The sequence below is a fragment of the Lygodium microphyllum genome, chromosome 13, assembly GCF_053477565.2.
Source record: "Lygodium microphyllum isolate KBCC chromosome 13, Lygodium_microphyllum_v1.1.10, whole genome shotgun sequence".
Taxonomy (NCBI): Eukaryota; Viridiplantae; Streptophyta; class Polypodiopsida; order Schizaeales; family Lygodiaceae; genus Lygodium; species Lygodium microphyllum.
The window spans coordinates 134,189,927-134,214,804 of NC_141147.1; the positions used below are offsets into that span (position 1 = coordinate 134,189,927).

General features: G+C 40.3%; 1 protein-coding gene across 2 annotated transcripts in view; it reads right to left on the minus strand.

Annotated features, from left to right (window-relative positions):
• Nucleotides 1-520: 520 nt before the first annotated feature.
• Nucleotides 521-24,878, minus strand: part of LOC148027236 (chromatin remodeling protein EBS-like) — a 68,606-nt gene continuing 44,248 nt past the window's right edge. Inside the window, exons 5-6 of one of the 2 annotated variants that reach the window (XM_087691794.1) lie at nucleotides 1,745-1,807; nucleotides 521-1,668 (exon numbers count right to left, since the gene is read on the minus strand). In XM_087691794.1, the coding sequence (XP_087547920.1) occupies nucleotides 1,781-1,807 (27 nt within the window). In that variant the 3' untranslated portion in view covers nucleotides 521-1,668; nucleotides 1,745-1,780. Of the gene's footprint in view, nucleotides 1,808-24,878 lie in introns of both variants that reach the window. The other variant, XM_087691793.1, reaches the window with a different exon arrangement.

Here is a 24,878-nt window from a genome sequence, read left to right on the forward strand (position 1 = left end):
ACCTTTTGGAAAAGCCCATGGGAATTGGGGTGAATTGAATATATTGCATTTCAAGTTAGGTCGGCAGCTATAAAAACAAATTAAGAAACTACGTGATTACGTAGTACTCCAAGCCATAAGAACAGACTAAGAAACTAAGGTGTAGCTAATACATTGGAAACACATAGTGGAATGTCAATCATAGCAAAGACATTGACGATTCACCTGCAACACGCACAGATTATAAGAGACATTATGCCACCTAGAAAAACAAAGATCGAGATTCCTTAGCACAATACACAAAACACGCCATGGAAATACAGTGCAGTTAAAGTGTGTAATAACTACAATTTGAAAGTTTTGTCTATTATCAGTATGCAGTGGGAGTACCTTGCGCTCCTGGTCACAACTCAGTCGAAGACATTAGCAAACATGTTATGACAAGAGGCCAAGAAAAACATCAAATAGCTCTCAATACTTCACATAAATCAATCACAACAGGCAAACGAAATAAGATCACAGCATTAATATAAAATCACGAAAACATTGCCAAATTTCAGTAAATTTTAACCCTATGGACTAGCTGAGAGATCCAGTAGGCATGCGAGGCTGGGTTTACTGCGGATTCTATTACAGAGATTTGGGATGCCCATTTGCCAACAAGCTAGCGTGTTGCCATCTAAAAGGGGAATGGCTTCAAATTGGTTAAAATTGACTGGAAGAAAATGATGCTTGGTTTTTCAACAAGAGTCTTGCAGCTGTTGAGATCTCTTATTTACCAGTGCATCTGGCCGTCTAGGAGTAGGGCAGCCTTTGAGGAGTTTCCATTATACCCTCTTGATCCAATTTAAGGGATAGATCCATGGTCGTTTGGCCTTTTTGTCGTTCACAAAAGCTCTTATATTAGGGTTATGAAGGTTCGATGAGGCCATTGTAAGATTTGTAATGGTCTGAAAACAATTCCATAATGCTATTTAGTAACACGACTGATTCTCTGAGTTTCTTTCTGTTGATTAATCCTGGAGTCCACTTCATTAGCCTCAACAAACATTTGTTTGATATGATGTGTAGTTCTATTAGATGCCAATTGAGGTGGGAGGAAAGAGGACCAACCAAATGCTGGTGAGTTTTTAGAGTTACAGGAAACTTGCCAACTTTTGCACTTCAGAATTCTTACTCTGAAAGCTTGAACAGTAGCAACAAAGTTTTAATAGCGTTTCTATAACATCTTAAGAAACTTTATGCCACTTGCCAACACCAATTCTTATTTTGAGAAGAAAAACCTAGCCAACCATTTTAGCCCCATAACATGGAAGAGGGCAGATCCACATGCACATCCACTTACCAACAAACTAATGTACATCTAACTATGCCTCCGTCGATGATCGAGGGGAACTCTGCATGTTTATCCTCACGACAGTTCATGAAGAGAAAGCTATCCCTGTCCTTTGTTCAAAGCAAGCAGGCTTGCAACCTTCCGAAACTTCCAAGTTTCCCTTGTACAATACCATTGTTTTACCACATGCAGGGTTCACCATTCACCTGATGAAACCTTGCGACAGGATGGTGCATGTCATAAATACATTTCTGATGCACAAAACTTTGTTTCCTGGAGTCACAAGTGCCAACCACAATGGCAGAATCTCTTCCTTGATGTGGAAGTTTCGAGCAGTTTATTCTTGCCTGAAACTAGCCATGCAGCTGGAAGTATGATAATGCTCATTTGTAAAGATCACAACAGTACTCTGACGTTTTCCAGTGTTACCTGCAAAAATACTCCATTCCAAACTCCGTCTTGACTTCATCTTCTTCGCCTCTTTGGCTCTGGCTGTTGAGGAAAGCAAAAATACCATGTAAAGTGGAAGCCTTGCACCCATAGGACACAATCCAAAATCCAAAAATACTATGGTAAAGGTGAAGCCTTGCAACCATGTGACAAGAGATTAATGACACCAATTCCTTAGACTGACCAGCACATGACATGAAACTCAAAGCTTTAATGCCTACTAACTGAATAACACAGCTTTCCTGCGAGAGGGGTAACGGGAAAAAACAATCATTTATGGCTTCATGCTAACCATCCAATGCAAGGTGCTCACAGCAAAAAGACTCTCCTGAATTCATGATGGATATATATGGCAACAGACACATATGCACATACACATGTATGCATCATGTGTGCATACTTTTTTCTTGTGACACCATGGTATGGAGCTATATTAATATAAAAGATGGTTATGGTCAACATGAACAAGCATACAACAAAAACAACAAAACAGAGAGAATGGTCTTGATTGATATAGCACTCATACAGTGAACGTTGTGGAGATCTTCTGACCAAAGTGGAATCACCATACACTTAATAGCATGCACAGACAGAGAGAGGCAAGTGTGTGCAGAGTATATATAATTATGTTTAAGAACAAGCACTGGAGCAGTATTAATACAAGGCCAGGCCCAATGTAGCAAACAGTTAAACACCCCCAACACTCCCGCCATCGTGTTGTTGCTGCCCCCCATCTCCATTCGAACTGCCGCCGTGCCAGTCCTCCCCTCCCCCCGCCTGCGCCAGTCCTCCCCGCCCCCCGCCCGCCACCCTGGACCTGCCTGCGCTCCGCCTTTCTCCCCTAGCCTCCCGCGGCAAAACCCCCCCACACACACCACCCCTGGTCACTTCCACTTGATTTTTGTGCGGATTGAGAGAGACTTTGGCTGGATATTTCCCATGACCTGAAGTATTATTGTTAGCATTTTTCTGATCCCAGGTTTGTAACTAGCATGAATCAGGGCAAGCATAGCTGCCTTGGGAAGCATGCATGCATGTTTCAGTTATGCATGAAAGTTGCTGCTAAAAATTCAATCAGTGGACAGCAGACTGAAAGGTATCTGGTGGCCTGTAGTAGTGCACATGCAACCACTAAAGACTCGATTTCCCTACCCATGCCTTCAGATCAAGCAGTGAATTGAGAATTGGACTTGCCTGATGTAGAGGACACAAGTTGTTCCAGAATTGTGAGGGATTAATCCTCGTTTTGCTAGGACCAAGGAAGATTTCAATGGTCAGAACATGGAGGGATTTCAAGTTCAGAGTCTGATCTTCCAAATTTCGAAGCTTCAGCCCTTCCTCATTATATCTCATCAATTTCTCGAATTAATTAACAAGAAAGGCAAGGCATGATCAACCAGTACCGGCTCGTCTCTTTTCTTCCGGCAATCTAGCCCAAAGTTGGTGTAGTGCTGAATTTCATATAATCACTTATTTTATGCTTGTTGTAATCAGTTGTAAATCAAGGTTTCACCACCCTTTTCCAAAAAGAAAGGCTGATTTCACTAGCCTGCCTCTGTTAGGCTTAAAAATATGCATGGCAATCTTCAATACCTCATTAAAATGGTCCAAAACTAAAAGATTACCAAAGTCTCTATATAACCCATAAGAAAACACCCAAACTTTGGGAGGATCCACATCTATAAATACGAGGCTACTTGGCCACTTAGTTTATCCCTCTTTTGCAGATTTCATCCCTCTTCTACAAGTCTTCAGCCATCAGCACTCCTTACAATGGCTGTCCAGCCCATAATGGTGGACACGTTGGTAAGTGTGCTTTCTACAAGGAAACTATAGTCAATGTAAGACAATAATTGAAGTAGCAGTGCAGATTGAACAATGACAAGTCAAATTAAGCTTCGTACTTGTTCCAATGAATGATTTTGAAGGTATTTTGGGTATGGATTGGTTGGATAAACATGTCTTTCAAATAATGGGAAAGAGGCAAAGCAAGATCTACTTGCAGATGCCAAATATGGTGGTTCGCACTAGAAAGAATGTGATCTATAACTCATGAGCAAGCAAGTCCCCAAGGGCAAGGAAAGAAATAAAAGAGATTAGAAAGCCATCTACTTGCCTGACAAAGGTCCCAACTCAAGTCAAGGTGCAAGTTCTAGCTACACAAAGCAAATAGATTGAAGACAGGGTTGGTGGCTTGCAAGCAACAATGAAGAAACTAGGTCACTAGGAGTGTTTGAACAAAGCATAGACAAAGAAGATCCAGATTGAAAGTGGAAAGTATCATGAGGACATGTATTTTTGAAACCTCACTTAACAGGTGGATTAATTTTTAAAGACATGGTTAAGTGAATGTTGCACATGTGAGGTGTAACTAGGGTTAGAGTAAATTTATGAGCATGGAACCTAAGGAAATTACGAGATATCAAAGGGAAAAGCTGCTATAAGTTATGTCGCATAGGTACTTGGTGGTATTTGGTTCATTTGGCCATAAGTGTCTGTCACAGGGACGTGAAATTTTGAGATGCTTTAATCTTGCTAGTAACATTTGATTAAGTTATTAATCAAATGTGCAAGGTTGTTTAGCACACGTGATGCACATGGCAATTATTTCATGGAAACGGGCGAAGGACCCCAAGGATGCAGTGGGTGTTAAAGACAAAAGTTGTATTAAGTTATGCCAACTGAGTTTTGGTGGTCAGTTGGTGCCAGGTTGGACCCTAGGACAATTGTTTGGCCATTAAGTGTCAGTGGTGACACTAGGAACTAGCATTAATTAATTAATTAATTCTAGTCTCAGGGTCAACAGAGGTTGGGAAACACTCCAAGTTGCAAATGGCCTAGCCAAATTCATTATAGATGGGCATGTTTAATTTTGGGCAAGGTCAAAAGGGCTGAAATTAATTTTCAAAATTAATTAATTTCGAAAAATTAATTTAATGGCTGAAAATGCATTAGGAAGGCTGCCACTTGGCAAAACTTTCCCATGCAACTAGGAAGAAGGCTGTTGAAGGGTGGTGGAAGCTGAATTGCAGCCATTCTGAGCTTGGTGGAGGGAGAGGAGGTGATCAGATTTGGCTCTGAGAGGCGACGACGACTGATCGCGCGCGGTGACAGGACAGGGGGCAACATGTTTTCTCTTCCGCCTCCAAAGAGGCGGCGGTAGGAGAGAAGGGCTCGCCAACCAAGCTAGTTTTTAACTCCCCTTTTGAAGCTGTTGGTGCCATCAGATTTGTCATCAGAGCTACGAATCAAAAGATACATTTCAGCTGATTTTCTCTCTCTCTCTACAACATTCTCTCATCTCCTCCAATCTGTGCTCAAGCATTCTCAGCCATTAATAGCAAAGTACAACCAAATTCCGTGCCATCAGCCAAAGGCATTGTACATTGAAATCAACACCGGAAATTTGTGGAATTGTGAGGATTTCAAATGCGAGCCCATCTATTGTGAATTTGGGGCAGCTTTTGACCAGTCGGGGTTCCATTAGAGCAAGTCCTGGGTGAAAATCAAGGGGCAATTTGCCCGAATGCTTTGCTGATTATTGGAACTACAAGGGGCTTTTGAATCAGCCAAGGAGATCGTGAAATCTCGGCTTGTAATTTATCCATCAACAATTAAAATTAAAGAAATACCAAAAGGGGCGCCAATTTTGGAGCCAACAAGGTGTCCACTGTCCAAGTTTATGAAGGTAAAGTGAGCACTTCAGTTTATGTTCATTTGCTAATTGCTGTAATTAAGTGCTTAATCAGGTTAAACCACCCTATCCGAGAAGGAAGACTGGTTTCAGTGTCTGTTGTTGGTGACACTAGAGAAGTGGGGTTTAATGGTACCTAACGCCAATCTGATGGTCAAAGATAGCACAAAGACACTCGAGAATGGCAATTGCCTAGCCAATTTAATTATTGGCCAATCATATTGTTTTTTTTTTGCCCTAAAATACTCATTAGATTAATTTGCAATATTTAAGGAGCCTGCTTGAGTATTGTCGCTATATTCCAAAGTCCAATCTAAGTGGTTGCCCTAGTGAAGCACTTTGGTAGACACCTTGGTTCTACTTATTTCCCCATCATTGATAGGGAGAGAATTCCCTACATAGGAGTTACCTCAGCCCATCCTGATCCATCTTCCTTCATAGTAGGCACCTTGGTTCTGCTTATTTCCGCATGATTAGTAGGAAGGAAAATTTGCTACATAGGAGCTAACTCAACCCATTCTTATCCATCTTCCCTCATAGTCTATGAATCTTTTGGCTTTGATCATGGCATTATTCACATTCCCTAGCTCTTGTTTTTCCACTTCTCTCTCGACTCAATATTGCATGCCAAAGAAGAAACCATGTAGCTTTGATGTTATATCTGTGCGATACTTCTCTATGTACTCTCTCATGTTTCCTACAGTACGTTTTAAGTGTCTCTATCAATCTCTCACTTTGGATGGTTTATTTCTAGCAATAACATAAGCCTTTTGCCAGACCTCTCCTCTTCGTACATGAGCCATTTTGAGGTAACACCTTCCAACAATTGAGCTATCATTAATCATTTCCTCTTGTTCAAGAATTTGAATAGTCTCATGTAGCCATCCACCTCATGGGTCTATCTATTAAGACTCACTCAGTCTCTTTGTCATGAGGACATGTATTTTTGCAAGCCTCACTTAGCGTGTGGATTTATTTTTAATCACATCTTAAAGTAAATGTTGCACATGTGAGGTGCATAGAGATTAGTGCAAATTAATGGGCCGAACACCCAAGAGAATCAATAGATGTTAAAGGCAAAAGTAGCATTCGTTATGTCACACAGATACAAGATGGTATCTCATGCCAATTATTGGTCTAAGTCATTTACTTGGCCATAGGTGTCACTTGGTGGCAATAGAGATGTGGTGTTTAATAGTACTTAACGCCAATCTGATGGTCAAATATGGCACAGGGATATTTCGAAGATGAAGTAGCCTAGCCAATTTAATTAGTCAATGGAAATAATTATTATATAAATTTTCAATAATTTTAGACTAAAAGATAATAGTATGGATAATGCTCGAAATTCATTTGAAAAGGCTGTCACTTGTTAAATTTTCCCAAGGGAGGCTAGGGTAAAAACGTGGGGAAAGCCAAGTACGTAAAAGCGAAGGCTTAGAGAGAGAGGATCATTCATTCTTGCTAGAAAACACGTCATGAGGAACTGGAGCAACCATCGTGATCTGAGTTTTAGCCAATGCCAATAGGCATTTGCAGCAGATTTGGAGTAGCCAACAACCATACATGATCCTAGGTAGTTGGGCCACAGCCAAGCTAAAGGCGTCAACAAATTTTTAAGTCTTCAAGTGCAAGTAACAACAATTATTACTGTTGAGACAAAGCAGCAACTGCATTTGGCTGACTTTCGGTAATTTCTCGCAACATAATTCTGAATTTTCTCTCTCCTCAGCACTCTCTCTCATTCCCCAACCATTTAATAGCCATGCTTCGAAGATCTCAACATTTGGACCCTTGAAGCTAAGAAATTTCAATTTTCTCTATTGTAAACCCCAATTTACAAGGAAAATTAGGGTTTAGCAAGTGCCTCATGAAGCATGTCAAATATTGAACACCCCAAGACCTAAATTATTTGGGGCAGCACGTATGAGGGTTTAGCAGCTGCCTCGAGAAGCATACCAAATATTGAAGATTCCAAGACATGAATTACTCAGACTAAAGGTGATTTTCAGCTGAAATTAGGTGGAGGACCAACCAGCCATCTAATTTGGGACATTCCCACTCTTCTCGAACTAGGTGAAGGCCAATTGATTGCCCGAATCAAGAGGCAAATCAGATTGAAGACTTGTTGGTCACTTTGGCCAACAAGGGGAGTTTGAATTGCGAAGGGGATTGGGAGAATCCCATTGTAAATAAACTTCTAATTCAATAAAGCTAAAGAAATATTAAAAGACGTGCCACAATTTTGGGGCCAACCGAGTGTCCATTGTTCAAAGATTATTGGGTATATTTGTATTTTCAGTTTTGCAATAAATGCTTAATGCATTAATTAAGTTGTAATCGTGGAATTACTACACATCCACTAAAGGAAGGGTGGTTACATGGTTCCATTGCCGGGATACCATCAAATCCCTTCAATTGGTGGACCCCTGACACTTGATTGCAACTTGAGATCGTTGCAATCTTGCTGAAATTGTTCTCAGCAGTGAATTACAGCCATGGTTCCATTGTCGGGATACCATCAAATCCTTTGAATTGGTGGGCCCCTGGCACTTGATTGCAACTTGGGATCGTTGCAATCTTGCTGAAATTGTTCTCAGCAGTGAATTACAGCCAGCAAACATGTCTTCACATCTTGATACAGGATCAAGTGGAAAGGATGCATTACCCCTTGGTCATTCACGTGGTGAGGGGAGAAATGCAATGGCTGATGTTGGACATGGTTGTCAACCTGGACAGCAAGCTGAAAACTTGGGAAATGGCCCAAATGTTGGAACTTCTATGTATCAAGAGGCTGACCCCCACCAAGAGGCTGAAGAATTCGATGATAGCTTTAGGATCGGATGCGAACAATAGCAAAACTCTTTGCTGAATTGGCAAAGCATCCCCAGTTTACTCGATTCTTGAACGTTCCAAGGAATGACAGCAAAGGCAAAGAGAAGAGCACCTCTTCTAAAGCTTCAAGACAGCCGAAAGAACTAAAGGAGATGCCTAAGCCTTCTTTGAAAGAGCCCACAAAGCTTGATGAGCACAAACAGTTGGTAGCTATCGGACAACAAGTGCAAATGCATGGTCAACTTGGTAGTGCCAATCCACGGGAGTACGGACAGCAAGGTATTCATGCAAACTTAAGTGTGGGACAACAAGGATAATTTGGTGGAGATACCATTTTTCATGCTATGGTTGCACAAGCACCGCATACGGGAATGTATGGCACAAATCCCTCTAGTATGCAGCAACCAAAGCATGGCTCATAACACCCAATGTATCTGAGTACTGCAAGAGGAATGCATAATCCCATGTATGGCAGCAAAGACATAATGCCTGAGCCACAAAGTAGGCCATATGGACATGTATTTGCACCCCCAAGGATTTGGTGCTGGTCATGCAAGTACATCTGATAGTGCCGGTTTTCATGTAAATACAGCAAATGCACCCTTCTTGCAACACCCTATTTATGATCATTTGAAACCCACAAGACTGCCAAAGGACTATGATGAAGGTGGCAAAGGTGTGAAGTTTGAGTCTTTCAACGGTACACAAGATAGGCTGAAAGCACTTACTTTTATTCAACAATTTGGTGCAACTTATTTTGGAGGCAACCTCACAAAGCCATCTAAGATATGCAAGGCAATCACATTCTTGATGGAAAATGCATTGCAACGGTGGTCTACACTTCTCATTCAAGGAAAGGCACCTAGCACTAGGGTCAAGTTCAAGCAAATGTTTACCTCAAATTTGTAATAGTGTAAAAGTTCCTAAATGCCTTAGCCAATATTTAGCCTACTAGGGTTAAGTGTAAAAACTAAGTTGTAACTAGCCTAGGATCTTTTTGCCATTTAATAAACATTACATATTTGAGGTCTCAACCTCCCACCATCTAAGAGGGTGCATACTCTTGGCCACCATAGCTTGGGGTGCATACCATGCTGCAGCCTCTCATCATTTGATTCTCAGCCAACAATGGTAATATCATTTCATGCCTAGCCATCTTGGCTATGGTTTCTTGGTTAAATAGTCTATTTCTTTGTATTTTCAATTTAATGGCTTCCTATGGGAATTAGCTTCTTTACATTAGTCATCAAATCAGCCATCTTCTTCTACAAAGAAAATGGATCCACGATTGGAAGAGTTATTGGAGGAATACAAGGATTTATTTTAGCCACCATCATCTTTACCTCCAAAGCAAGAGATTGACCATCCTATTGATTTGTTGCCCAACACAAAGCCCATCAACAAACCTCCCTATTGCTTGTCCAAGTTTGAGAGGGAAGAAATGGAGAGACAAGTCAAAGAATTGCTGCAAATGGGTTTAATTCAACAAAGTCAATCACCGTTTGCCTCTCTCGTGCTCTTAGTGAAGAATAAGGATGGATCATTTCGTATGTGTATTGATTATCAGGATTTGAACAAGTCAACGGTCAAGAATACGTATCCTATTCCCCGAATTCATGATCTTTTGGATGAGCTTAAAGATGCAAAGATCTTCACCAAAATAGATCTTTGATCCAATTATCATCAAATTCGAATGAAGGAAGGAGATGAGTTCAAAACAACTTTTAGGACTGAAACAGAATTATACCACTTCTTGGTTATACCATTTCGACTTTCCAATGTGGCCGCTACTTTTCAAAGCCCTCATGAATAAAATATTGCAACTCTTCTTGTTCAAAACAGTCCTTGTTTTCTTTGATGATATCCTTATCTATAGCAAATCCAAGGATGAGCATTTGAAACATATACGAGAGGTCTTTGACATGTTACGAAGACACACACTCTTTGCCAAGATGACAAAGTGTTCTTTCATGGAAGATGAAGTTAAATATTTAGATCATGTTGTGGGAGAGCAAGGCATTAGAGGATATCCCAACAAGGTGAAATGTGTTAAAGAATGGCCTACTCCTACGAATGCAACCTCTTTGAGAGAATTCCTTGGGTTCTCATCCTTCTATAGGAGGTTCATCAAGAATTATGCTCATGTGGCGGCTCCATTGACGGATAAGCTCAAAAAGCAAGCTTTCTTTTGGGACTCCATCGCTAATAAAAGTTTCAATGAGCTGAAATCTCTCTTAATTTCAACACCTATCCTTGTATGCCTAGATTTCTCTAAGAAGTTTATTATATATGCAGATACTAGCGGAAGAGGAATTGGGATTGTTTTATATCAAGACGATAGAGTCATAGCTTATGAAAGCCGAAAGCTTGATGACAAGGAGTATCAATTACATGTCTATGAGTAAGAGATGTTAGCGATACTACATGCTATTAAGAAGTGACATCATTACATCTATAGGAGCCATTTCAAGGTCTGCATTATCTGCATTCGTGAAGCCAACAACAGATGACTTCTACTTACCAAAGCAAGTACACAAATCCTTAAGGTATCTCATGATACCCTTCACTGCTTCCCAATGCTTTTTGCTAGGATATGCCATGTATCTACTAACCACTCCCACTGCAAATGCGATGTCAAGACATATAGCAACCGTAGTAAACATCAAGCTACCAATAGCTGAAGCATAAGGTATCTTAGCCATTTCAGCCTTTCCATCATGAAATGTAGGACTGTCATCTACACTAAGTTTCACATATGAAGGCAATGATACACCAATGGCTTCCCCCCCTCCATATTGAAACACTGCAAAAACTTAGTGAGATACTCCTACTATGACAGATAAAGAAAACCCTTCGATCTATCTCTGAGTATATGCATACTAGGAATGTGATTGGGCTCACCAAGATCTTTCATATCAAAGCTAGTATGTAAACTCTCCTTCAAGGAGTCCAAGGCATGAGCATCCTTGCATGCAATCAATATGTCATCCATATGCAAAACCAAGATAATAAGACTGCCATCTACTGCCTTGGTGTATAAGCAGTGATCAACTTGAGAGTGATAAAATCCTTGAGATTGCATAAATGTATCAAATTTATGATACCATTCTCGTAGTGCATGTTTCAGCCCATACAAACTCTTGTTGAGTTTATATACCATGTGCTCTTTCCCCTTTGCAGTAAAAAATACTTCAGATGCAACTAAGCCCAAGATGGTACACAATGCAATCATTTTGACTATAGAAGCAAAAATTTCATCAAAATCAATTCCATGTTTTTCCTTATACCCTTTAGCAACCAAGCATGCCTTGTACTTTGCCAAAGAACCAAAACTGACTTTCGTTTTATAAACCCATTTAAATGGTAGCACTTTCTGCCCTTAGGCAAAGGCACCAAATCCCAAGTGTCATTTTTCATGAGAGGTTTCATCTCTAACAGCATGCATTATGCCATTTCTTGCCATCTTTTCAATCCATTGCTTCCTAGAAGCATAACAGCTCACCACAATCTGTCAACATGACATAATCAGTCACATAGTTAACACCAAGAACGAACCTATTTGGCTGTCTTTGCGCTCTAGTCGACCTCCGAACACAGTGGTCAAGATTTGCTAGCTGTTCAACCTGCAAATCTGCATTAACAGCTTGTTGTTCTGCAGGTTCAGCATGCCATACAGCTGGTTCTAGTTGTTCCAAAAGGCATCTATTCTTGCTGAATTTGTGGTACATCATGGGCAAGATCTTGGTAATCGTTTTTAGTATAATTCCCTGCATTTTCATGGACATTTACAGCACGTATTTTCTCGTCTAACAGGCATTCTTTGTTGTCCTATTGGTACATCCTCTCAGAATACAACCCTTCTGACCTCCTCGGTCTTATCAAGCTATTTGTGCATGCAATCTTCTCGGAAGATCATTGCTGTGTACTGCTTTTCTTTTCTCAGGATCCCATAATCGATACCCCATCTCACCTTCATCACCATATCCTAGGAAAATACATTTACAAGACTTTGGCTCAAGTTTGATGTGTTCTTCCTTGCGAATGTGCACAAATGCCTCGCAACCCAACACTCTCAAGTGAGCATACAAAGGTGGCTTGCCCAACCATGCTTCTTCAGGGACTCCCCCTCCCAAAGACCTATTTGGTGATCGATCAATCAAGTGTACAGCTGTCATAACAACCTCTGCCGAAAATCCATAAGGTAAAGTAGCATGTGACAACATTATATGAACCTTGTCTTAAATGGTGCTATTTATACGCTTTGCAACACCATTTTGGGGTGGATTATGAGGAGCGGTGAGTTCCCTTTTAATCCCTTTGCTGTCACAAAAGTCCTGAAAGGCTTTGGACACATATTCCCCACCATTGTCAGAGCGAAGACACTTTAAAATCTTGCTGGTCCGATTTTCAGCAAGTGCCATGAATTTTTTAAATTTATCCAAGGCCTCGTCTTTGCGACTAATTGGATAAACCCATACTTTGCGTGTGGTATCATCAACAAAGGTAATGAAATACTTATTTCCCCTTAGAGATAATCCTCGCATTTGACATGCATCTGAATGTATCAACTCTAAGGGTGAAGACTTTAGAGAAAGAGATTTCTTATGCGACATTTAACCATGTTTATGATCACACTATTCAAAATCAGCATACCTCAAAGATGGCAAATAACCCAAACGAGAAAGCACTTCCATTCCAATTTGACTCATGTGTCCCAACCGGCTATGCCAGAAAAAAACACTTGGGTGCTCGATTATGGCGACTACATGGTCACGTACACTAGATACATGCAAAGGATACAAAGTATCACTTTTGGAGCCCTTGGCTACAATGGGAGAGCCCTTACAAATTTTCCATTTACTATCCCCAAAGGTGGTGTGATAGCCTTCATCATCTAGCTATCTTGTGCTTATCAAGATCTTGAGCTAAGGTACATGTCTCACATTATGCAAAACAAACACCGAGCCATGCTAAAATTCCCATTTCACACTACCAATGTCTGATATTTTACATGCATAGTTATCTCCCAAGTAGACAATACCACGTGCACCACCATTGTAGTCAAAAAACAACTCATGATGTGGTGTGATATGAAAGGACACACCTGAATCAAGTATCCAAGTGTGCATGTCATCCTCAGAATCTGCAATCGATGTATATACACTCAAAGAAGAAGCAAGAAGTACATCACCATCGTTGTCATTCTCACGAGTGACTACATTGACCTCTTCTATTTTCACACTGCTCTTCTTTGACGGCTCGCTGTCCTTTTTCTCAGCTTTGTTGTCTTCAATGTTTTTGTTTTTGCCTTTCTCTTTCTTCAATTGAAAGCAGTCCCATTTGTAGTGTCCTTTTTTGCCACAATGATGGCACTCCACATTTTTGCCACAAGACTTGTTGCGTACTCTATTTTCAGAACTGCCCTTTTGCTGAAATCTGCCTCTAGCGTGCAATGCATTAGAAGACTTGTTTGCTGAATAATTTTGCATGTTGAGTTCTTCTATCAGCAAAGAACTCTCCACATCTGATATAACAACTGAGCATTCGAGTTACTCAAAGCTGTCCTGAAAGTATCCCAACTTTCATGTAAAGTGCATAGCAAGAAAGTAGCCTTGAACTCATCATCAATATGGGATCCAAAGCAATCAGCTGACTGAAAATTAAGTTAAACTCATTCAAATATGCAGACATGGTTGTATCTTCTTTCATACAAAAGTCCATTAACTTTTTCAACCAATAAACCTTATTGGCTGCAATTTTCTGAGCATACAATTCTTCAAGCCTTTGCCACATTGCATATGCTGAATTCAGCTTCTCAATGTTAAAGAGCAAGTTGTCTGACATTGAGAACTCAATGGTAGAGCGTGCAAGCTCATCCAAGTCATCCCACTCATCTTGTTCCATGTCTGCTGGTTTTATTCCCTTTGTTTTGATGGGCTTCACATGTTTCTTCTGCACCAAGACATTGCAGCATTGTTTTTGCCATATTGCAAAATTATGTGCACCCTCAAGCTTCTTGATGTGCAAAACATTGCTGCTATCACTGTTTCCAGCCATAATTTGTAGTACTAAATGAACTCAAAAGTCACCAAATGCAAGCCCAAATGTCACACAAGTAACCACGGTACAATGCAAGTACCAACCAGCAATGAAAATCCAGAGATTGCAGAAATTTCAGATCTGCAAATAGATTTTCAGAATTAGAGTGTCTGTTGCTGCACTCCTCAAGCGATTACTGCAACATTTAGAGTCCGAGGCACCAATTACATGTGAAATCCCCAAAATTTGACTGCAATTTCTGCTCCAAAAGAATTCCAGGGCACAAATTTAACAATTTTGGTCATAAGCCCAAAATTTTCACAAGGAAATCCATCTAGATTGCTTCAATACATGTGCCCAAGTGCATATACCAAACAATTGTTGCAAAGATTGAAGGAATTTTGCAAAAGCACCAATATTCTTGGGTTCCATGTGCACAAATTCCAGTGAAATTGAGGAAATTTCACTAAAATGTGAAAAGCCCCAAAATTTCTCTAGCAAATGTGCACCAAATGTGCAATTTCTAAATCAGATTGTCTTGTCTTGCATTGAAGCCCCCAAATCCGAGAAAATCCCCAATTTTCTTGGTCAACATTGCACACTCTGCCTATGCATATGAATGCCCAGGAAAGTGGAGAAGGGAAAATTCACACAAAATAAAGAAAAATGAGGGAAAAGAAAACGGGCATGTCCTAGCATTGAACAAGACCCATCTCTTGCCGGTCGGACCTGCATACATATCGCCCACTTGACCAGCCAACCGGGTTCGGTCCTGCACACTGCGTGTCAACTTGTTGCCGATGGCTGACCAGCCAACCAAGTTTGTCTCCTTCCAATCTTGCACCTTGCAAGTCGACCTATCACCTATGCCCTCCGTCTAGCTTGCGTGTTGCGTATCGACGTGTCGCTTGTGACTAATGCCTTCCATCTAACTTGTGCAACCTGTCAGCTGCTCATCTGTCTACTCGCACAACCTGTCACCTACTCGCCTGCACCCCGCTCTCATACCAATTTGAAAGCACTTGCTAGGATCGAGACACAGTACAATGCAAAGACTGAGTGGCACAGAAAGAAGAGTGAGATGAAGAAGGGAGTGCACAACACAATCAGTATTTGGTACAATGATGGGTGTACCACTTAAGGTTTAGATAATATATGAAGTACAAGAGTGTAGCTGTGCGTTCACACCCGAACAATGTAAAAGGCACAGTGAGCCTTTATTCCCAATACACTCAACACATACTTTTTGCAGGGCGTAGATACTAGCAAGAGGGGGAGGAAAATGACGAGCACATTAATCTATCGCCACATTCGGCAAGCTAACATTGAGGTGTACATTGCCTATTAAATCTATTTTATTTTTTTTCATTGTGATAATTGATTTATGCATAACTATCCATCTCTCTATTCTAATTTCTCTCTAATATCTATCTCGATTCTCTCTTTGCCCCCAAACCCCAACCCCCATCTCTCTTCATTCTTGAATCTTAAAAGTTGAAACTTGAAAGGCTCAACTCTCCCTTTCTCTCGCTAACCTCCAAGTATTGTTAGTATACTTGTAATTTGTAAATTGTGGTTGTAGGTGGGCCCCTCGAATGTGGTGCAAGTTGTTACTGACAATGCATCGAATTCTGGGGGCATATGGGCCATTTGCTTGAGGCCGAGTTTCCCACAATTGTGCAATATTTGGTACAATGACGGGTGTACCACTTAAGGTTTAGATAATATATGAAGTACAAGAGTGTAGGGGTGTATTCACAACCGAACGACATAAAAGGCACAGTGAGCCTTTATTCCCAATACACTCAACACATACTTTTTACAGGGCGTAGATACTGGCAAGAGGGGGAGGAAAATGACGAGCACATTAATCTATCCTCACATTCGGCAAGCTATCATTGAGGTATACATTGCCTATTAAATCTATTTCATTTTTTTTATTGTGATAATTGATTTATGCATAACTATCCATCTCCCTATTCTAATTTCTCTCTGATATCTATCTTGATTCTCTCTTTGCCCCCGAGCCCCAACCCCCAACCCCCATCTCTCTTCATTCTTGAATCTTAAAAGTTGAAACTTGAAAGGCTCAACTCTCTCTTTCTCTCGCTGACCTCCAAGTATTGTTAGTATACTTATCATTTGTAAATTGTGGTTGTAGGTGGGCCCCTCGAATGTGGTGCAGGTTGTTACTGACAATGCATAGAATTCTGGGGGCGTATGGGCCATTTGCTTGAGGCTGAGTTTCCCACAATTGTGTGGACTCATGAGCAAGTCATTGTTTGGGCTTGCTAATGAGGACATTGGGAAGCTCAGGTGGGTGATGAGGGTGGCCCACTAAGCTACATCAGTTGTCACCTTCTTCACGGTAAAGGTAAAGGTGCTTGCGATGTATCGTGATCATAGCACACTGGAGCTAAAGAAGCCTTTTTCAAACTTGCTTTGCTTACATGTGGTTATTGCTAGAGTGCCTTTATGAGCTGTGGTCTGCCTTGTGCCAGACAATCATGTCCACTCTATGCAATGAGTGGGATGAGCATGAGACAGATAAGGCCAAAGCCATGCAAGCTTGTGCCTTAATGAGCAATTTTGGAGCAAAGTATGTGCTCTTATCATTGTCATGACTCGCTTTTATAGAGTATTACATGTGAGTGATTATGAGGGGTCCACTATGGGCCTTCTCATTCACTTCTTTAGAGCAGCATTGGTGGAGGCACATGCTTGTACACTGATCACAAAGACACGCGTGCACATGTTTTAGAGATAGAAGAGAGATGGATGCATAAGCCCATCTATGATTTTGCCACATTGGCACATCTAGCCTACAAGTCGCCAACAGTCATGTTCATATGCCAAAGAAGAGAAATTAGGTGAAAGCGGTAATTTTTTCTTGAAAATTAAAGAGAAATTGAAAAAATTGGATAAAATTTTTATCCAAAAAATACCGAATGCCGCACCACAAGGCGAATTGAGCTGTGATATTGATGAAATCCGATGAATTTTTTTAAAACCCCAAAATTTCTAAAGAAATTCAAGTGAAATTGGACTTGAATTATGAAGCCCTCGAGTCAATGTAACATACATCCTCTGACTTATGGTCCTCAATGGCATTGTTATGACCATATCTTCAGCTTCTAGCTATCAATTTACAACCATTTCCAAACTTCTCAATAAAATAGCCATGTTTATTGAACTTTTTCTTCAGACTATCATGTATAACCAAAACAACTACACACTTATCCTCAATGTTATATTGTGTATCGTCACCTGTGCAGACATAACCGTGCTTACTAGAAACCATCTCGACAAACCATTCTCCAAGAAAAGTCGCCCCAAATTTTATCAAAAAATTGAAGAGAAATTTCATCATTTTTGTAAAATTTTTACCCAAAATATGCCAAACGTCGCGCCTAGTGATCAATTGAGCCTCGATGCCGATGAAGAATGCCAAATTCTTTACAAGCCCCAAATTTGGCGACAAAATTGGAGTGAAATTCAGTCAATTTGTTGAAATTTTCCGAATTTGATAAAAACTGTTAGCTGTTTTCTTTGATTTGATGTTGAATTCCAATAAATTGATGGCAAATCGCAAATTTCCAGTATCAATTGAGACTAAATTGATGGCTGTGAGTAAACACGAGCTTAGATTGTTGGAAAATAGTTCACTTTGAAAAATAATAAGCCTTTTCAAAGGAGGCTTGGAAAAATGATGAGTTGGGAGGTTGTCAGCTAAAGGTAAAACAAGGTGACAGATTTAACGCAATGATTTCTCAGTGACTAGCATGTATTGACTTGTCAATTGCCACTGGCTGCAGATTTCGCACGTGGACCTATAGAGCGGCTTGTTATCGGTTGATGAGACGGCGATAGACGGCCCTTCAAGCATGAGGCGGTAGGTTGGCGGAATCAACGAGCATGATTGTTGGCTAAGGTGTGTCTAGTGATAGGGCAACGACTTGCACCAACGCAAGCGAACAATCAACGTGGTGGTTCAAGGACAAGGTGTGATGGTTGGCACGTCTCAGCATTCTAATATGGTGTGACATTAATGTGACATTAAAAGTGATATTTAATGTCACATTAAGGTCATAAATGTGGAATGTGACATTAAAAGTGATATTTAATGTCACATTAAGGTAAATTTAGGGGAACATGCACGAGAATGACCGTCCGGGCTCTTAGGCGCCCGAACGGGGTTAAGGAGAGCCTAGAGAGTAAGGGAGTCCAGGAATAGTAGAACTCCAGGAAGTTGACGGCTGGCAAAGGGATCAGGTTTGGGGGGCCAGCACTTATCTAGGCGTGGCTGGGAGGAGAACGACACTCGTGCTTTCCATCGTTTTTTGAGTTTTTCTGACTCTCCGTCATCAAACATTGGTATCAGAGCCTATGGTTCAACGATCAGATCCGTTAAACTGTCAGAAATCTGTTAAGTTGTCAGTCGCCAGTTAGGCCGTCAGTCTTTGTAACGTCGCGTGAGCACCAGGCGACGGGCCGTGAAGAAAAACGAGGGGGAGAAGCGCCACGTCACATCGCTGAAAACGAGACGGGGCGGGCCGTCGGAGCGCGTCGTGAAGGAAAACAAAAAGAAGTGTAGCGCCACGTCACGTAAGTGACACATCTTACGTTACGGGCAGAAACGTTACGGGCAGAAAAAGAAAAAAAACGAGGGTCGCGAGGACCAGACCAGGCAAGGACGCGAGGACCAGGGTCGAGAGGACCAGACCAGGCAAGGACCAGATCAGGCGTGGAGCCGCCAGCATCAGACGTGGGTCATGAAAAAACGTGATTCTGTCATGATTGCTGTTGACGGGTAAATCCGACTGCTCCTGAGACGGATAGGACTGCGACTGCTGTGAGAGGGACAGAAGAATGTCATACACAACTGAAGCCACAGCCTGCCATTAAAAATCAGGGAAGTACTTTACTTGTATACAAATTTCTTATTTTTGCTTTCCAATTCCAGTGTATTAATGGCAGAAAAAGAGAAAGAAAGGGTAATGGAAAGTTCTAGTTCCGAGGATCAACCTATGGTAGATCCCCATGAACCAGACATACAAGAAGAACAATGGGAAGAATTTTTTGCCACGCGAGAGCAATTCGAAGATCTTTCTGCTCGTGTGCAAACTCAGGGGGTTCAAATGGAATTTTTAACTCAAACACTTACTGAAATAAAATCTCAGTTAACTTTATTGTTGGAAAAAGATAAAAATAAGAAAGAAATCTCAGATGTCCCATCTTCATCGAAAGATTTAGATATGACTATGCGAGATCCTAAAGAACCCCAAACTTACCATAAATTGAGGGATAATCCGGTTTTAAAGGATATGAAACCACCTCAATTTTACGGGGAGGAAAAAGATAGGAATAAAGATACAATCTTTAATTTCCTCCAAAAATGGGAAGATTTACATAAATTAAAAAATACCCCACCACATCTTCAAGCACTGGAGGCCAGTTTAACTTTGGGGCCCAAAGCATATAAGTGGTGGCGAACCTTAAAGGAGGCGAATAAAATACCTGAAACTTGGGCTCAATTTGAATCCGTCTTTTTAAAAGAATTTCTTCCTGAAAATGAAATGGAAAGAAATTGGGAAGATTGGGATTATGTCAGACAAAAGGGACGACCCCTACTGACATATCTGAAAGAATATCGTGAGATAATCCTCAAATTGGAAGGAATTGATGAATTCCAAAAAACAAGAGGATTCATTAGGGGACTGGATAAAGCCTGTAAAAAGGAAGTAAAACGGAGTTTACCTAAGACGCTTGAAGAGGCCATTAAATTTGCATTAATCTATGAAGATAGTACACGTCCAGGTACACTCACTAGTCCCACTGATACGGAACCCAAGTCTAAGGAATTGAAAACCTCAAAATTTGTAGATAAATTTAAAAGAAAAATGCCATTTTTCAAGGGTAGAAAACAACCTTTTGAAAAGAAACCATATATGAGGCCAAAGTTAAGTCCTGATGACTTTGATAAGGCCAAAAAAGAAAAATTGTGTTTTAATTGCCTATCCCCTAACCATGCTGCTTGGAATTGCCCTCAAAAGAAAAAGGGGAAAGACAAAGGAAAGGACAAGGGCAAGGGAAAAGAAAAACAAATCCATGTAGTGCAGACCTTAGAATTAAAGGGCCATGAAAAGTATAAATCTTTAGAGGTCTTGCACATGGATGTACAACATAAGTGTTGTATGTCAACTTCTATGTGGTAGCCTACTTTTGGGCCACATGATTTACTTAGAGTACATGGATTGATAGCTGAAAAACGGGTTAGAGTCATGATTGATGACTCTGCCACACATAATTTTATAAATTATGCACTTGTTAAAAAATTGAAACTTCCCCAACAAAACAGTGAGCATCAATATGTTGTTCATATGATGCAAGGCCAAGACAATAAAATATGGGATACAATGGTATCCAATTTGGAAATCGAGATTCAAGGATATAAAGATAAGCTTGATTTCCAAATAATGAACATGGAAAGAGCTGATATTGCTCTAGGGAGGGAGTGGCTATGGGGATTGGAACCATCCTTAAAACGTAGCTATCACCATAATACACTGGAATTTGAAAGGGATGGTAAGACTTTTGTCATTCAAGGTGAACATGAAGTATCTGATAATCCTTTGCTCTGTTCTACTGAAGTTCAGAAGCTGATAAAGAAGGAAGTTTGTGAGGTATATATGTTATGGTCTCTTCCTGTACAGAATACTTTTACTTTCTGTAATATAAAGCAACAATTTTCTTATGTTTGTGAGTTGAATGTTAATAATGAATTAAACAGTTTGTTAGATGATTTTAAAGATGTGTTTCCTTCTGATTTACCAAGTGGCCTTCCACCTGATAGGGGTGAAATAAATCACCCAATTGATATAAATAAGTATACACACCCAATTTCAAAACCACCGTATAGGTTAAGTGAAACACAGCATCAAGAAGTTGAAAGACAAATTAAGGATTACCTGGATAAAGGGTTTATTCAACCCAATAATTCACCTTGGGCTTCACCAATTTTATTGGTAAAGAAAAAAGATGGTTCTATGCGACTTTGTGTTGACTATAGAGCACTTAATAAAATAACGGTGAAGAATAAATTTCCTATGCCCAGAATGGAAGATCTTTTTGATCAATTGCAAGGGGCAAAATTCTTCACAAAGATAGACTTAAGATCAGGCTATCACCAAATAAGAATTAAGGTACAAGATGTTTCCAAGACGGCATTTCGTACTAGATATGGACATTATGATTTTTTGGTGATGCCTTTTGGCCTCACTAATACACCAGCTACCTTTATGAAGCTGATGAATAGTGTTTTACGGCCCTATCTAGGACATTTTGTAGTAGTCTTTTTGGATGATATCTTGATCTTTAGTAAATCAAGAGAAAAACATTTGGAACACTTACAATTAGTATTCCAACTGCTAAGAACACATTCCCTTTATGCGAAGAAAACTAAATGTGAATTCTTTGCACAAGAGGTCAAATATTTAGGGCATATAATCTCGAAAGAGGGAATCAACATGGATCCAAAAAAAGTAAGGGCAATTATTGAATGGCCACCTCCACGGAACCTGGAAGAGCTGCAGATCTTCCTAGGTTTATCTGGATTTTATCGTAGATTCATTCGAGATTATGCCAAAATAGCTGTTCCAATGACAGACCAACTTAAAGGAAAAGGGAAAAGTTTTAATTGGGGAACAGACCAAAATGAAAGTTTTCAAAAACTTAAGGTAGCTATTGCTACAGCTCCAGTATTACTAATAGTGGATCCCAATAAACCATTTGTGGTTGAAGCTGATGCCAGTGATAAGCCAATAGGCACAGTCTTATTACAAGAAGGTCGACCAGTTGCTTTTGAAAGCAAGAAATTAGATCATGCAAAACAGAATTATTCTGTGTATGAGAGGGAGCTGTATGCAATAGTACATGCAATGAAGAAATGGAGGCACTATTTGTATGGTGCCAAACTTTTGATTTTATCGGATCATGAAAGCATTAAGTGGCTTAATGATCAACCAGATTTACACGGGCGTAAAGCCAAATGGGCCGAACTCCTCCAAGAGTTCGATTATGGGATAAGATATAGAAAAGGAAAGTATAATATAGTAGCTGATGCACTCAGCAGAATGCCCATCATTAATGAGTTGTGTTTTACTTAGTTCACTTCCAACTTGCTTGAATCTTTAAAAGGGAAATGCCAAGTTGATCCGGCATATTCCAACATATGGGAAGCAATAAAAAATGGGGATCCAAATGAAAGTGTTTCTATTGAGGAAGGAATATCTGAGGATGTTCAACAAGGAAATGGAGCATCACGGGTTGCTCAAACTGGATTCAAGTGGAAGAATTTTACCATTGATAATGGTTATTTACTCTACAAGGGTAGGATATGTGTCCCAAAAGATATAGAAATAAGGCGCCAGATACTCTTTGAGTGTCATGATACCCCTAGTGCGGGACATCCAAGAGTTAATAAGACTTATAGTCTTATTAAAAGGCAGTTCTATTGGCCTGGAATGAATAAGGACGTCCTTGACTATGTGGTCAAATGTAATAAATGCCAGGTTAATAAAGCTGAAAAATTAAAAATGGGAGGACTTCTCCATCCATTAGAAATTCCTTCGAGAAAATGGGAGAGTATCTCCATGGACTTTATTGTTGCTCTACCTAGAACACAGAGGGGGCACGACTCTGTGTGGGTAATTGTGGATAGGTTAGCCAAAATGGCTAGGTTTATTCCAACTTCAACTGATGTTAAAACACCAGAATTGGCTAGATTGTTTGTAGAGAACATATACCGATTGTATGGCCTTCCGGCAAATATAGTTTCTGATCGGGATAGAAAATTTGATAGCCATTTTTGGCGTGCGGTATTTAGGAAATTGGATACTAAACTTAGCATGAGTACGGTGGATCACCCGCAAACAGATGGGCAAACTGAAAGGGTTAACCAAATTCTTGAAGATATGCTTAGGGCATATGTAAGTAAAGGCAAACTAATTGGGAAGAGTATTTACCGATAGCAGAGTTTGCATATAACAGTGCCAAGCACTCTTCCACTGGATATAGTCCATTTATGTTGATGTATGGGTTTCAGCCCAGAGCTCCTTTTGCAGTAGGACTGCATAAGGAAAAGGTTCAGGCAGCTAAAGACTTTTTGGAGGATATGAATAGTATGTTAAAATTTGCTCAAGAAAATATTAAAAAAAGCTCAAAATCGAGCTAGAGCATATGCAGATCCTCACCGAAGAGACATCTCCTTTGAAGAAGGAGAATTGGTCTATCTTAAGGTGCCTGAACAAACTAAAACTATGAAAAAGGGACATTGTCCAAAGCTTTCACCAAGGTATTGTGGTCCTTTCATAATACTTAAAAGGGTGGGAGAATTGGCTTACAAGCTCCAATATCTGCTAGTAGTAAAATACATCCAGTTTTTCATGTAAGCAAATTAAGGAAGAAGCTGGGTGATTTGGATAATCTAATCTTAAATGATGATATTGAGGAGTTATTCTATGACCAATCTGATCCACATGAACCAGAAAAAATATTAAATGTTCGTAATAGGCGAACGAGGAAAACTATTTATCAAGAATGTTTGGTTAAGTGGAAAGATTGTTCAGAAGAAAGCTCAACATGGGAGTGAGCAAGTACTTTAAAGAAAAGGTTTCCCGATTTACAGTTAGACCTTCCAAGTATCGTTTTCGAGGACGAAACCGATTCTTAAGGGGAAGGAAATGTGACATTAATGTGACATTAAAAGTGATATTTAATGTCACATTAAGGTCATAAATGTGGAATGTGACATTGAAAGTGATATTTAATGTCACATTAAGGTAAATTTAGGGGAACATGCACGAGAATGACCGTTCGGGCTCTTGGGCGCCCGAACGGGGTTAAGGGGAGCCTAGAGAGTAAGGGAGTCCAAGAATAGTAGAACTCCAGGAAGTTGACAGCTGGCAAAGGGATCAGGTTTGGGGGGCCAGCACTTATCTAGGTGTGGCTGGGAGGAGAACGACACTCGTGCTTTCCATCGTTTTTTGAGTTTTTCTAACTCTCTGTCATTAAACACATGGTATAGAAGGGCGACTGGTGGACAAGGCCATAACGAGGCAAGTCTTGCACACAAGTCAACAAATCATTGAAGACAAGACTAATTGGCAACGACAATGGCAACACAATGATGTGCAACCGTCGAGACCGCTAGTTGCGGCATGAAAACTAGCATGACAAAAGTTGGCGTGATCGCAATAGCTTCACAAAGTAGCCAACTGAGGTATGGTGCTCAATGGAAATGGCTGCGATAAAATTATCATGACACCAATGGCAAGGGTGATGAAGAAACTTCACTCTAATACCACTGTTGGCCAAGCCCGGTGTCATAAGACATGTATTTTTGAAACCTCACTTAACATGTGAATTAATTTTTAATCACATGACTATGTAAATCTTGCATGTGTGAGGTGCAACTAGGGTTAGAGTAAATTTACCAGCCGGGACCCAAGAATATCACGGGATGTCAAAGGCAAAAGTTGCTATAAG